At 44.2% G+C, this 15498-nt stretch overlaps 1 protein-coding gene across 2 annotated transcripts; it reads left to right on the top strand.

Annotated features, from left to right (window-relative positions):
* Window positions 1-3311: 3311 nt before the first annotated feature.
* On the top strand, window positions 3312-14687 carry CUNH6orf47 (chromosome unknown C6orf47 homolog). 2 transcript variants are annotated; one of them, XM_088481570.1, is made up of 2 exons: window positions 3312-3822; window positions 11496-14687. In XM_088481570.1, the coding sequence occupies exon 2, from the start codon at window positions 11496-11498 to the stop codon at window positions 12174-12176; it is 681 nt and encodes a 226-aa protein (XP_088337696.1). In that variant the 5' UTR covers window positions 3312-3822; the 3' UTR covers window positions 12177-14687. The 2 variants fall into 2 exon arrangements, with proteins under 2 accessions (XP_088337696.1, XP_088337695.1); XM_088481569.1 differs by having other exon boundaries at window positions 3314-3931.
* Window positions 14688-15498: the final 811 nt, after the last annotated feature.

Here is a 15498-nt window from a genome sequence, read left to right as displayed (position 1 = left end):
GCCAGAACAGAAATTATCCCACCTGCTTCCAGACAATACTCAAAACATGACCTGCTTGGTGTTGGAATTGAGAACTTCTGCTCTACAGCATTAATTGAAATAACATGAAGTCCCATACTGGTTCTATAAAGATCTTACTTGTATTATGTAAAGTAAATGGTATGTAGAACAATTAGCAGCAAAACACCCTAGTCCTAGCATCTGTATTGTGGGTTCTGTGTAAGCAGCTGTGATGTGGTGCGCGCATGCCAGGTAATCTGGTTATGCTGACCTATAAAAAGGTGACTGAGTTTTCTTGGTGCAGGAAATGCACATTTTAAGCTGGCTGTTTTTCATCTAACTGGTTGGAGCGAAAGTCTGGTAATGTGGGAGCAAATGACAATCGGCAATTTGCTTCCAAGCCCAGGAATACAAATTAAAATGGTCATTCAGACAAGTGGGTTTAAACTATTGTCATTTGTTCCCATGCATTAGCAGATTTTCATTCCAGCTAGTTGGATGAAAGTTTGGTGTATGGCCATCTGAAGTGTGTACATGTATCAATGGTTTCTTTAGGTATATTTATTACCAGTTCTTTATATAGTGCGTGCGCGCGCACATTCTACAGCACTTTCCAGAGAACTAGTTGGCTAGTGTTCACTCTAGCTCCGGCGGCAGGCAGGATGCCGGAGCTAGCGTAGGCACTTTCACGCGCCTGAAAAGGGGCTGTGTCTAAGACGCATCACCTTTTCGTCACTCTTTGGGGCTGCCTGGTACTTCATGATATGCCAGGCAGCCCCCAAGTGCTGCTGAAGGAGAACAGATGCTGGGTGCTTGCGCCCAGCGTGTCGTCACCGTACATTTCCCCAGCCGCAGGAAACTGAGCCGCGGGTGAAGTCTGCACCCGCAGGCTGCGAGGGCAGGGTGCAGCGCCCCGCTAAAACAGCCTAGTGGGAATGCTAGCTGGCCATTCACATCAGTCCCTGCCCTGGTGAAGCTTACAATCTGTTCCCTATCACATGCACACTAGGGTTAATTTTTGTTGGGAGCCAATGAACCTACCAGTATATTTTTGGAGTGGGGGAGAAAACCGGAGGAGACCCACGCGAGCACAGGGAGAATATACAAACTCCACACAGTTCATATGTAAGCCGAGAAGGGTATCTCATTGTCATAGAGTTGTCTGATTCATGTACTAGATCATATTGTGTACCAGCAGCTGGAGAGTTGTGCTCACTGGGATGATGGTGACCCTAAAGGGACAATTGGGGGAATATAAGACCAGTTATGACTAAACTGCAAATGGTCCCTTTGTTCTGCTGGAGCCTGTCATGCAGAGGACTGATAATGGCTAGCTCAAAAAGATATAAGCTCTGGAATGATTATGCCCCTGGCACAAAAAACTGATACCTGAATGTTTAATGCCTTACAAAATGGAGCCTGTAAGAGCTGATGTGGAAGATTAAAAAAATAATACTTGGACTCAGTCCCAGTATAAAACGATTAGCTATGGCAGTAGTTTAGAAACGCTATCTGCAAGCACAGATGGATAAATCAAATTGACTGAGGTGCTAATTAAGAAGTGTAGCCTTAAACCTTGGCTTGTTAGGGTGCCTTGAGGACCATGTTTTGGGGAACTTCTGAGCTTATGGCAGGGGTCTTCAACCTTGGCCCTCTAGCTGCTGTGGAACTACACATCCCAGCATACACTGCCACCTTTTTGATATAACAGCAGGCTAAAACTGTGGCAGGACATCCTGGGATATGTAGTTCCACAGCAGCTGGAGGGCCAAAGATTGAATACCCATGGCTTATGGGATTAAGAGGTTCCCAAACTATTAAAGTCCATGTTTTAAGGATATTCATGTTTGAGCACAGGTGACTTAATTAGTACTTCAGTCATTTTGAATTAACCATCTGGAGTCAATCACGGATAGCCTTAAAACCTGGACTGTAATGGCACCGTTTGGGAGCCTCTGGTTTAAACACTGGTTATCAGCCTGAGAGTGGATGCTATAAACATGTTTGAAATTCTTTGGAGCGCAGTAATCGGGTTGGACTCCCAAATACCACAAAACAGCCGCAGGCCTTTTTCAAAGTGTTGTTTTAATAAACTGTGTATTGTATTCACTAATGTTTACTTTGCTTTTCCACAATGTCTAACTTCTCTATGCAATCTCGTGGTTCTGACTTTTCTTTCATGTAGTGTGTATTTGATTGGTAGTATACCATCTTTAAAAGACTTAGGCCTGTATTCAATTTTAGCCGTGCCGCGATGCTTTTTCGCGGCCCGGACTTTTCGCTTGTTTTGCAGGCGGAAAAGTATCGCGCGCGTGCCTGCGCACCCCCGTATTAAATTTGAAAGTACCCGAAAACGGGACCCGGCGAAACATAAACAAGTGGAAAGTACTGTCAGATTTGGGGAAATCATCCTGACACCCCCCAAAAGATGCTCTGACATGGGGGTTCACTATGATACCCCCCGATTTGGCTTGCTGAAGGTATTCGGTGTTTTAAACGGGCTCAATAGCTGCTAAGTAGCGTTTTTCTATACGTGGTGCAGAATAGTATTCAGGAGTTTTTTTTCCAGAAAATAACATCCCAGCAAATTTGGGGTACTTGAAAATGGGGGTCAGCATATTTAAAAGTTGCTAAAGTGAAGTTGAAAAAAATCATGAAAAATCCACCTGCCGCAAGCACCTGCAATAAAAAAAACACTTGGGGCATACTTGGGGACCCCCCCAGAGTCAAGTTTGCTAGTTTTTAACTTTGTACCCCCACTTTTTTTTTTTCGCCCCCTTTTTCAAAGTCATTTGGGGTGTCCTTAAGTGTTTTTTTTTTTTTTTTGACACAGTTTACCTTTGGGGGACTGTCTGAAGGCTGCACGGGGGTTCCCGCAACGTTGCACCCCAAAACCCCAATTCTGCACTTTTTTCCGCCTGCTATTCATAGGCGAAAAGTCTTCCAAATTGAATACGGAGTAAAATCAAAACAGTCGAAAATGACGTAATCGGCGAAAAGTTTTCGCCCAAAACACGCGAAAATGGCTTTTTGCTCCAAATTTAATACGGCCCTTAAAAGCCGTGTTTTGCACACAAAAGTCAAAATTAGGATTTAAAGTGCTACTTGTATTTTGAGCAAATGACTTGGAAACAACGTGCTCAGATTGCCAGGTTAGAAGGCTGCAGCCTGAAACCCTGCAACTGGGATTTCCAAATTTGGAGTGAGGTCAGTTCTGACTTCACTCCTCCCACTTGTCTAGTTTTTTTTTGTTGGGAGAGCTGTAAAACTGGAATATCCGGGAATGGTCAGTGGAGGGCGGAGAGCACACAAAAAACCTATTGTCTAGAGGCCGAGGAGGCTGTCCCATATGGCTTTCCGTAGCAACTGCACCCTTTTTGGAATTCCGGCTATGAGGCAGAGGGACTAGGAAGAGGAGGGGAGGCAGAGACCGCACCTATCCTGTCTGAAAAGCACCTTTCTAAGCTGCCTCCCACTTGCAGAGCAAGGTATTGGGAAGAGGGAGCGAGGGAACATGTAAGCCAAGACATCGGAACTCTGTAAAGCTGGAAATGGCAGGATGAGGCGATGAGAGCCGAGGGATGCCACATCATTGAAATGAAAGTGTGCAGGAATTGTGAGGGCTGTTAGAGGAAAGGACGGATCTGCCTCATCTCAGAGGGCGAGGATCGGATGGAGAGCAAACAAAACAAGGAGAGACAGCTTGTATGATAGTAGATGGAACTGAAGAGAGAACGATAGCGTGCGATCGAACGATACAGGGAAAGTGAAAGTCGCAGGAGAAGGATGATGTGAAAGTAGATGTGAGGAGGAGGAGAAGAGGTGATTTGTTTTCTTATTCTACCCCCATTTGTGACTTACAGTGCCAACCCCAGACACCTGGAAGAAAGTATTATATCTATTCCCGCAGCGTTACATAACATACGAAAAGGTAAGTGACACACCGGGGGCGTTAAGGGCTGCTTAAAATGTTCTAATTACCATTATCGCTTTCCTTTATTCATCTTCTAGTAATATAAGATTTAAGCTGGCCACACACATTGCGATTTTGTTTTCCCCTGATCTGGCCGATTCTGACACATCGGGTAAAAAATGACTAAATCGTGAGTCCCCACTCACGATGCCATGTGCGTCCCCGCAGGTCGCACATCGCATCTTCAGATCTGCCGGGCTGTAGGGCGGATCTGACGATCTAGACTCAAATGCACTGTGAAAAAAGTCTGGCTGCAGGAGGTCGGACGAAGCTTGGACAGCATATCGTGTGCAGAGCTGCCGGGAGAGTTTCAAGGGAAATCGGACACATCGTCGGAACGTGAGTATAGTCTGTATGTGTGTGGGCACCTTTACCCCAGTAGTCATACTAGACTGACATAATGCTCTACTGTGACAATAGGAAGTGTCGTTCTGAAGAATACAAAGCAGCCTGTTTCTGTCAATCTGAAGCTTTTCATGATTGTTGCAGTGCTTGCTGGGACTTGTTGTTCTATGACAGCTGGAGAGACAGAAGTTGACAAACTCTGACCTAATCCCAGAGCACTGTTATTTATGGTGTTTTGTGAGTTCACTTTTGACTCCTTTTAATCCACATGAGCAAAGTGCTTTCCCTAGCATTCCTGCCTTACCATGTACCCCCACTCCTTGCTGCACCCTGCAGCTATTCTCCGTCACCTAATCTGTCCTCCTGCCGAGAGAAGGCTATTTTTATGTACTGCTGACCTCTCCCAGTTTCTAAGGGTCAGGAGGCTGCACCTCTCTGTGCTGAAACATGGCAGACTCTTTCGAACCTAGTGGTAAATTTACTAAGAAGTGAGTTTGGTTGAGTTTTTTTTAGTTTTTAAACTCGCTTCACTTCACCAAAACTCAGGTGAGCTTTTCCTTATCAAACTCGCAAATTTACTAAGAAGTGAGTTTAGCTGAAAGTGAGTTTTTTTTCTTCCAAATTGGGAGTTTAGAAGAGAGTTTAAGGAGAGTTTAGATGAGATTACTTACTCAAGATTGCAGTGTTTTCTCTCTGCAAAACTCACCCGAGCAAGCAGCCTGCACATGTCAGTGAGATATGTGTAAGCTGCTTGTGTGTTTTAATAGCTGTAAAAAACGGGTTAAATCATTTAAAAAAAAAATAATGATATAGGGTCCGCCCCCTAAAGCTTAACCAGCCCCGGACTTGCCAGTTTGTCCTGGTACCTAAAATTACGGGGAACAAAACAAGTAGAGTTCCACCATAAATTAGGTACCAGCACCAGGCTGCAGGGCCAGTCCTGGTTTTAATTATAAGGGTAAAAAAATTGCGTAGGGGTACCCCTAAAATTAAAACCAGCACTGGACTCTTTCTAGCGGGGGGGGGGGGGGAGCTGATGCCACAGCCAAGGGTGCCCTTTCACCAGGCCCCCACAGCATCAGCCGTGACTGCTAGTCAGCCCAGGCCAGGGATCCCTGGGGAGTTGGGGACCCCTCCAATAAAGGGGACCCCCCTCTCCAGGGCACCCCTGGCCAAGGCTGATAGCTCGGAGCTATCCCTGCCACCCCTGGGTGGTGGGTTGATAGTGTAGGTGTACTGTTAAAAATTTAATTAACAACATTGTCTTTACAGTAGAACTGCAGGTCCCAGCAAGCCTCCCCTGCATGCTGGTACTTGGAGAACCACAAGTACCAGCATGCGGGGCATTAAGGGGCCACTGGTACCTGTAGTTCACCTGTAAAGAAATGTGTAAAAAAAAATACAACACACACCGTGAAAATAAAGACTTATTACTTACATACATACACACACATACTACTTACCTGCTCCCAGATGTTCACGTCCCCTTCTCAACGTAAAATATCCAATGGTTGTACCTGTAAAAAAAAGAACCAATACTCACCTTTTGTCCCACAATGTTCTCCACAGTATTCCAAAGAGGGCCCCGGAGACACTGTAACAAGACGCTACAGCATATTGTTACAGTATCGCTAATGACAGCTCCGGGCTTGAGCTATCATTAGTGCTGTGGCGCCAGCCAATCAGCGGCGGCTTCCATTAGTGGTCGCTCATTGGCTGGGACTCACGTGGAGGTGCCGCTAATTGGCTAAGCCCACGTGGTTCCAGCCAATCAGCGGCTGCTAATGGAAGCCGTCGCTGATTGGCTGGCGCCACGGCACTAATGATAGCTCAAGTCTGGAGACAATATGCTGTAGCGTCTTGTTACAGTGTCTCCGGGGCCCTCTTTGGAATACTGCGGAGAACATCGTGGGACAAAAGGTGAGTATTGGTTCTTTTTTTTACAGGTACAACCATTGGATACTCTACGTTGAGAAGGGGACGTGAACATCTGAGAGCAGGTGAGAATGTGTGTGTATGTATGTAAATAAGTAATCTTTATTTTCACGGTGTGTGTTGTGTTTTTTTACACATTTCTTTACAGTTGAACTACAGGTACCAGTGGCCCGTTAATGCTCCGCATGCTGGTACTTGTGGTTCTCCAAGTACCAGCATGCAGGGGAGGCTTGCTGGGACCTGCAGTTCTACTGTAAAGACAATGTTGTTAATTCAATTTTTAACAGTACACCTACACTATCAACCCTCTACCCACCGCCCAGGGGTGGCGGGGATAGCTCCGGGCTATCAGCCTAGGCCAGGGGTGCCCTGGAGAGGAGGGCCCCTTTATTGGCAGGGTCCCCAACTCCCCAGGGATCCCTGGCCTGGACTGACTAGCGGTCAGGGCTGATGCTGTGGCTGGGGGGCCTGGTGAAAGGGCACCCGTGACTGTGGCAACAGCCCCCCGCTAGAAAGGGTCCAGTGCTGGTTTTAATTTTAGGGGTACCCCTACGCAAAATGTTTTACCCATAATATTAAAACCAGGACAGGCCCTGCAGCCTGGTGCTGGTACCTAATTTACAGGGGAACCCTACTCGTTTTGTTCCCTGTAATTTTAGGTACCAGGACAGGCTGGCAAGTCCGGGGCTGGTTAGTCTTTTGGGGGGAACCTCACATCATTTTTTTTTTTTTTTTAATAATTGACCCTACTTATACAAGTTAAAAACAAACAAACAATGATTTGTGTATGTTTTCACCCAAACTCGCAGCTCATTAGGTGAGTGTTTAAAACTTCTTTTTCACAGTGAGTTTGCCACAATTTCACACGAGATTGGAAACTGGAATCTTAGTAAATTTGCGAGTTGCATCTTTTTCATCTAAAGTACTTCCTATTTTGGCCGATGGTGAGTTTTTTCGAGTTTGCAAACTCACATGAGTTTTAACAGTGAAAAAAGAAAACTCACTTCAAACTCACTCAAGTTTGTCTTTAGTAAATTTGCGAGATGAAAAACTCACGTGAGTTTGCAAACTCACTCAAACTCACACAAACTCGACCCTTAGTAAATTTACCCCCTAGTGTCAAGCCAGGAGCATCCTCTAGTCATAACCTCTTAATTTCCAACACCTGCATTGATCTAACAATGCCTACAGGGCAAATTGATAAAACAGAATAAGAGAACATAGGCCCTCATTCAGAGCCGTACGCTCTGAGCAGAGCGCACGCTCTGAATGAGGGCCGGGCTCCATTTTCATGGAGCGTCCTCCTGGACGCTCGTATAGCTGTGGGTCACCACCCGCAGGCTATACGAGCGTGCATTTTGATGGCCGCGATGGTCGTGACCATCGCGACCATCGAAATTGCGAGCCGGAGCCTGCGGTTGAGGTTTTCAACCGCAAGCTCCGGAGTGATTTTGGCTCTATCAGAGCCAAAATCACTCCCACTGACATCACTAGTGATGTCAGTGGGCCGGCTTCTGACGGGAGGCGTTCCCGTGGGAACGCCCCCGTCAGGGAGGCACGCCCCCGGCACGCCCACCAAAGGGGGCGTGCTGTCAATCAACATTGACAGCACGCCCCCTTTGATCGGACACAACGAGCGAAGGAAAGTCCTTCGCTCGTCGTGTCTGGCGCATGCGCACGACGGAGCTCCCTCCGTCGTGCGCATGTTCAGTGCAGACCATCGACCCACTTGCGAGCGGACAGCCGCTCGCGAGTGGGTCTGAATCAGGCCCATAGTCTAGAGAGTTATTTAGCACAGGATCCTGGCCTCCTCTTTTGCAAAAATGCCAAACGGTATATTTAACAGTTAGATTTTTTTTTTTTGGGTTCATTATATGAGAAATGGTCTCTTTTTAGATGAGAAATTCCCACAAAAAGGCTCGTTATAACTATAGCTTCGATCACATCGGTCAGAAGTTAATTTTGTTGTATGAATTTGGAATTAAAATGCAGTTTTAAGATTTTCCTTTCCATAGCGAAAGATTTTGGGCTAGATTCAGTAAGCCGTGGTACGACAGCTGCTGATTGACGGCTTTGACCTGAAGTTTTAAAACAATATATAAATGCTAAACCAGTCTGGCTTAACCTTTATTTCTGTTGCCGCTATCAAAGTCGCCAATCAGCGGCAGCTTCCACAAACGTTCAGTAAATTTAGCTCTTTGTTTTTGTTTAAAAAAATGTGAGTTCCATAGGCAGAAAAGGAGCTTTCGCCAGTTCTTATGTGTGGCGCTGGTAAGAGAATCCATCTTTTTTTTTTTTTCAAAATCTATATCTCAAAAACATTAAGGAGCTCACACTCCTTGCAAATGGCGCGATAATGACGTGTGTGTGCTGAAGATGATCGCAATCTCCAACAAAGTGAGTCTCAGAACCGATAGCTATCGCGTATGGTGGGAATTGTGAAGGGCTGATGACTACCGCTGTCGGTTGGCCTGTGTGTATGGTCACCTTTCACCTGCACTGAACTAAAAATACATTTTATAAACCTATACTTTCGTTTCTCGAGTGAGAAGTGTGATGTCGGGGACGTGCCCCAGTCTGTTCTGCTGTTTAATGATTCACCTGAAAGTTTAGCAATCAATCAGATTCTAGCTGCTATTATTTCTAGTAGAGGCGACAAAAAAAAAGCAAGTATCACTTTGAATTATTGCTGGCAAAAATCAATGTTCTCGGGCTTCAATTTGTTCCTGAAAAGCAATTCTGAAATGAGTTGGCGATACACAGGGTCGGCTCCAGGGATCGGAGCACCCTGTGCTGCTCACGACCGAAAATGGGGCTGTGTCCTCATTAACATATGCCATGCCCCCTGTGTAACATTATTTGGAGACGAGCCCGCATGGCAAATAACGTCCCCCAGCATTCCTCCGTCAGTGAATGGATGCCGCACACATGCGCGCAGCATCCATTCTTCAGACTTCGGGGTCCCCAAAATCCCGATTTGACCACCCGCGGGCCACTTCGGCCCACGGGTGGAACGGCGGGACAGTACTGTCCTGCTGAAATCGGGTTGTTGGGGAGGGGTGCGCCCTCTATGGGTGACGCCCCTGTGCGACTGCACTGGTCGAACACCCCTAGAGCCGGCCCTGGCGATACATGAGGCATTGAACTTGTGTGTCTCCAGCTTTGAACTACAAAGGCCAAATAAATTGCCCGCATTTGTGGCATTGGTGTGATAGCTACTTGCTTATAAGCAACAATTTGTTTTATGGCAAAGCCAGGTTGGTTTTGTCTTCAAACCAATTACTTCTTTAAATCTAGCGGATATCTCGCTGGTATAATGCCAGTGCCCGCAAATAGGGGGCTGTTACAATTTGGGCCCAAATCTTCTAAAGCCCTGCTATCCTGCATAACAGCTGGAGCCCCACTATAGTTTGTCTCCATGTTGTTTAGATGACTCTTGTAATACAGTAAATTAACTGTTCTACTAGTGCCTTCATATTATCAAAATTGTAAGCAGGGGCCATCTTTCCTTTTTTTATGAACCACTAGAATAAATGTACACATCTAAGCTGGTTGTCGCAGTTTGATGTTACTCCTTTGGCTTGTTTTCTTATTTCAGTTATCAAGTTGGCCCCTTGGCTCTGCTTATGGAAAGTAACCATTTAAATACTGTGTCGTGAAAAAAGTTTATGCTCACTTCTTGATTTCTTCTATTTTTGCTAGTTTGCAACATTTGATTGTTTCAGAGCTTCAAACAAAATTGAGAAAAAGACAACGCCAGTAACCAGAAAATTCAGGTTTTAAACGATAATTTAATTTATTGAAGGAAAAAAGTTATCCAACACCCAACTGGCTTTGTATGAAATAGTAATTACCCTCTTTGATAAGGCCCCCCCCTACACCAGCCGACAGATTGCCAGAGCCGTAATGAAACAGAAACTACTGTTCCGCGATCCGTCACCGATTTGCAAATCACGATCATATTTTAATTGTGATCGGCAAATCGGCGAAATCCAACATGTTGGATTTCACGATCCTCCCACCCAGCATCTGGGGATCACAGCATCGCGACAATCGGTCACTAATGTATATGAAACGATTAGTCAGTCTGGAAAGTAATTTCTAATATTCTGTATTTTCTGTTTACTCAGGTTGTCTTTGGCTTATATTCAATTTTGTTTGGAGATCTGAAATAAGTGTTACAAATATCAGGAAGGGGCCAGAAACCATTTTACGCCACTGTATATAAAAAGTATTTCTGGAACAAATGGCAATAATGATAGGTGCAAAATGCAAACAGATTACTAGGAACACTGTAACCAGCCGCACACACTACTATTCTCGTCAGGAGTAATACAGTGCATATTCAACCCTTGCAGAACTGGGCGCATCTTGCTTATTGGACCAGCTCTGCAAGCTAAGCAAAATATGGCTTTTCATTGGGGTGTATTTTGTGCTTACGACTTAGACGCAAATTCCATCCAGCTCCACATACGCTCATGGATGCACCGTGAAAAATGCCATGTTATGGAATTTTCCACCTAGATGCTAGTTGGCATTTTAACTTGAAAGATGGTGCCATCATGTTTAAAGTTATAATGTCAATTACAACCGTCAGCATATTGAGTGTCATCAAAACGTATGTATTTCTGCTCTTGGGAGATGCTGTGACAAACTAATATTTCATTTTCCATTGGGTAAATGCCTTTTAGAAATGCAATCATCCTCTGATGGTGCAAAATTCATCTCGATACATTATTGTACGATGAAGGATGTAAACTAGCTCAGAACTAATGCAAAAATGAAGTCCTATCCATGAAGTTTGAATGACTATTTTTCCCTCTGGACAACAAAGAAACCTCTTATACCAGAGGTTCCCAAACGAGGCCCTCGGGGCTCCCCAACAGTTATATACATGGTCGAGCACAGGTGAGTTAATTAGTACCTCAGTCAATTTGATTTTACTGCCTGTGCTCAACCATGGATATCTCTAAAACCTTAACTGTTGGGGAGCCTTGAGGACCGCGTTTGGGGACCTCTGACTTATACATTCGCCCTTCCCACCAGTATATCTCAATTCACTCTCATATCCGTAATCTTGGTCCACAAAAAAAGATCTCCTTTCTACACTGCCCTCCTTGGAGCTGGAGCAACCATCTGCGCATGTAATGAATAAACCGGTACATAATGAGTTTTTACATGTGTGCACAGATACTTGTTACTAAATTTTATTGCATGACACCTCTTCTTGTCTCCTATGTAGATGTTCCTCCACCGTTCTATGAAGTGGCCATCTCCACCTGCCTTCTTCTCCAAGCTTTTTCGTTCCTCGCCAGGTACGTCAAAAGATTCAGAAAGCTCTCCCCAAAAACCAAAACGCTGGACTTTCCCATTGATACCGTTTCCAAGTACACACACACTGCGCTTGTTCCTTCCCTCCCGAAAGAGAGATGACAACACCAAATCTTCTTACGCCAGCATCGACATTGAACACTTTCAAATTTGCATCAACTTGGTTCATCACATCGTAGACCTCTGCGCATCCGCGTGTCTGTGGCTTTTTTCTCCAGTGTTTCGGATAACGTTGGACGTCTTCGGCCTTCAAGGGGCCCTCAAGCTGTGGATTCATGGACTTGCTATTTTCTTAGCCACCACCTATGGCATGTATCTCCTTCTGTGGCTGGCCCAAGAATATATTTTACAGTTGGCCTCCTTTTATGGTATTTTACAGACGTTGGTCCTGATTGTTAGCCTGAGGGCTGAGCGAGAAGAGGAGAGAGGGCAAGAAGAGGCCAGTGTATATGAGGAGGCGGAGAAGGAGGAGGACGAGGTTGAAGGTGAGATGGAACATGGGGAGGACAGATGGGCTGGTGGAAGTGAAGATGAAGGAGGCTCCCATGATGAGTGGGAAAGCGATGGAGAAGAAGAAGTTGGGAATGCCTGATAAGAACGGTGGTCACCACACTTGAGTACGGCAGCGTGAAGCCTACAGATTGTTCTGTGAAGGAAACGTTCTGAGAGATATCCGTACGACATCATGTTCTTCAGTCTTTGCAACACAGTCCAAGGAAAAGAAACCATTCGAGATGGGAAAATTCTAAATTAATGTTTGTGTTACTGGGACACAACACAATATGAAGGGACAGCGGACTGTGAGGATAACTTCTAATAATAATTACTCCTGTACAACAATATGTATGTCAGGTATATAGGGGATCCATCCTAACTAGATGGGGTTCTATGTTTAGGAGAGGTTACACTGGTAGGCAATAATTTATATTATTATTGATATGTTACATATGTACTTTTTTATATATATTTTTACCCACATAAGTCCCTATGGAGTGACATTGAATCTATTGAGCCAAACTGAGCATTTTATTTTTGTAACCCTACTGTATGGACCAGAATGCACTGCAAATCAAAGTGAAAGAAAAGAACTACGTCATGAGGCACGGGACCATTTAGCACCAGCAATCCAGATGCCGCGGTTTCGGAAGGATCTACTGAAAGTGAAGGCTATTGCCGCTGCAAATGCAGACAGGTAGATGGGGTCAGCGATGGCACTGGAAATCCAGAACCACATCAGGGATCAAAGTTTATTCTGAGCCAGAACTATGTCAGGACCAGGGCTGTATTTACGGTTTTCACTGCCCTAAGCGTTGCCGTCAAATACGCCCTAGATTAGCAAATGCACAACACACATGCTTATGCCCCACTATCTAGCACCAGCTCCTCAATCACATCCTGATTCTTTGGGTCAAATACAGACATTGGGCCTGATTCAGAGGTGAACGCCAATCCCGTCGCGGCTGTGATCCCGTAAACGGCAGTTGTGAGAAAATATGTAAATGTTGCAGCCACCGCCATTTGTATTGAGACACCCACTAGCGGGTGTCGATGGCCAAGTGTTTATTGCCATCGAAGATGGGCCACCAATACCGCAGCGGCAGCCTAATGTTGTGAGTCTGTGTATGCTTAGCATTTATCCATCGATGGCTCCACAATCAATGGTTTTCTGTCAATGGTTAAAAAATACCAACCATTGATGGCCTTACTGTGGAGTTGGGGCCTGGTGGTGGCTGTAATTAGCAAACTATGAATTAATTAGCGTGGTAAAGGACTTGATGAGCATGATCACTTTCTGATGCTGTGGAGCCTCTCTTTGAGGCAATGATATTTTTATTATATGGATATGAATAACATGTACTTAATGAATGAGGCCTTAACACAGAGGTAACGGCTTCTTTTTAAGTTGGTCACACATAAGCCATTCATTCTAATCACTTAGAAAATGCATTGGTTCCAAGCTTGAATATGATGTTATTGCACACACAGGGCTATATGTTATTTGTTCTAATCACCTAGCAAATGCATTGGTTCCAAGCTTGATCATGACGTGATTGCACACACAGGGCTCTATGCTATTTGTTCTAATCACCTAGCAAATGCATTAGTTCCAAGCTTAACCCTGATGTGATTGCACACACAGGGCTATATGGTACTTGGGTTGAGGAGCTGGAACACATACTTCTGTTTCTTTGTTCACCAAGATAACCACGCACAGGTAAGCAGCAGACATTTTCTGACAGGATTTTCCTGCGTCATTGAAGATGGTTGTTCGCAGTATAGTCATAAAGGCCTCAAGATGGACAAGTTCATCCTCCTACAACTTTATAACACTGGAAAGTGACCTAACACCAACTGCTAAAACATATGTCCCTGTATCCTGATAATAATACATACCAAAACCCAGCTATTACCATGATATGGATTAGAAACACAGGTACATAATTTACGATTAACTGACAGAGTTTCCAGACTACCTCTTTTCCTTTGGTAACACTATATCATAGCATGTCGCCAAGAAAGCGATCACTAACACGCCCATTTCCTTCCAATTTCCTACATAATGGTAAATGTAAAACGTCTTTAAATTTTTATGTTTGCTGTCATTTTAAATGTAAATTGAGTGTTTTGCCATTTTATGCTATGTTATTTAACTAGACATTAAAAGATAAGACAGTGACATTTCTAACTTCTATCATATAGTAAAATGTATTGACTGCAGAGTGTGTGTGTATGTATGTATGTATGTATATATATATATATATATATATTATACATACACACACACACACACACACAGGTTGAGTCTTCCATATCCAAAGTGCTTGGGACCAAGGATATTTTGGATATCGGAATATTCCGTATTTTGGAATACTTGCATACCATATTGAAATGTCTTAGGAATAGGGCCCAAATCTAAACACAGAATGCATTTATGTATTATATACACCTTGTACACACAGCCTTCAGGTCATTTTATACAATATTTTCAAATAATTTTGTGACTCAAAAAAAGTTTGTGTACATACATGAGATTCATTTATGTTTCATATACACCTTATACACACAGCCTATATGTCATTTTTATACTTTATTTTTAATAATTTTGTGCCTTCATAAAGTTTGTGTACATTGTACCATCAAAAATCAAAAGTTTCACTATTTCAGTCATGCTAAAAATATTCCGTATTTTGGAATATTTGGATATGGGAGACTCAACGTGTGTGTGTGTGTGTGTGTATATGCACGCGCGCGCGCAAGGCACCGAGGATATAAAGAGCGTGGATGTGTAAAATGGGCAGATAAGGCAATTGGTGAAGATAATGGGAGTATTGGATTGGCAAGACTGGCACTGACCTAGAGAGCACAGAATGTACAGGAGAAAGGAATTTGTAACAATGGCCCTGAGGAGAGACCGATAGTAAGTTACACACAGCAATAAAGTGGGTAGAGCAGTGGTTCCCAAACTGCGCAGTGGCACCCTGGGGTGCATTGGAACACTTGCAGGGGGTGCATCGGGTTGGTGGTCCAGCACCAAATCAAATGATTTAAGGACAATTTAATGTAAATACTGTATGTGGACAAACAGAAGCACAAACCTGTCTACCACCACATAACTGACCCTAAGAATGACAGGTAAGCACAATTTACTTCACTTTATAACATTTTTGTACTGAATCTCTCAAAAACAAAAACTTAGGGGTGCCATGAAAACAATGCTGATATTCTAGGGTGCCGTGTTTCAAAAAAGTTTGGGAACCACTGGGGTAGAGCATAACATTTTGTGCATAGGAAAGTGATTGCGCTTTTTGGAACGGTCTCTATGTAAAAATGCTCTGCTTGACTTTTCGGTGGAGTTCAGGCCCCGGTGGAAATGGTAAAAACTTTGCTGCAGAGTCCATGTTGCTACCGCTGTG

The sequence above is a fragment of the Taudactylus pleione genome, unplaced genomic scaffold (assembly GCF_031769625.1).
Source record: "Taudactylus pleione unplaced genomic scaffold, aTauple2 ptg000274l, whole genome shotgun sequence".
Classification (NCBI taxonomy): Eukaryota; Metazoa; Chordata; class Amphibia; order Anura; family Myobatrachidae; genus Taudactylus; species Taudactylus pleione.
Note: the sequence above shows the minus strand (reverse complement) of the source record. Positions and strands in the feature narration are given on the sequence as shown.

Excerpts from the sequence above, each read along its gene's own strand:
- CUNH6orf47 (XM_088481570.1), top strand. The coding sequence starts at position 11,496 with ATGTTCCTCCACCGTTCTATGAAGTGGCCATCTCCACCTGCCTTCTTC.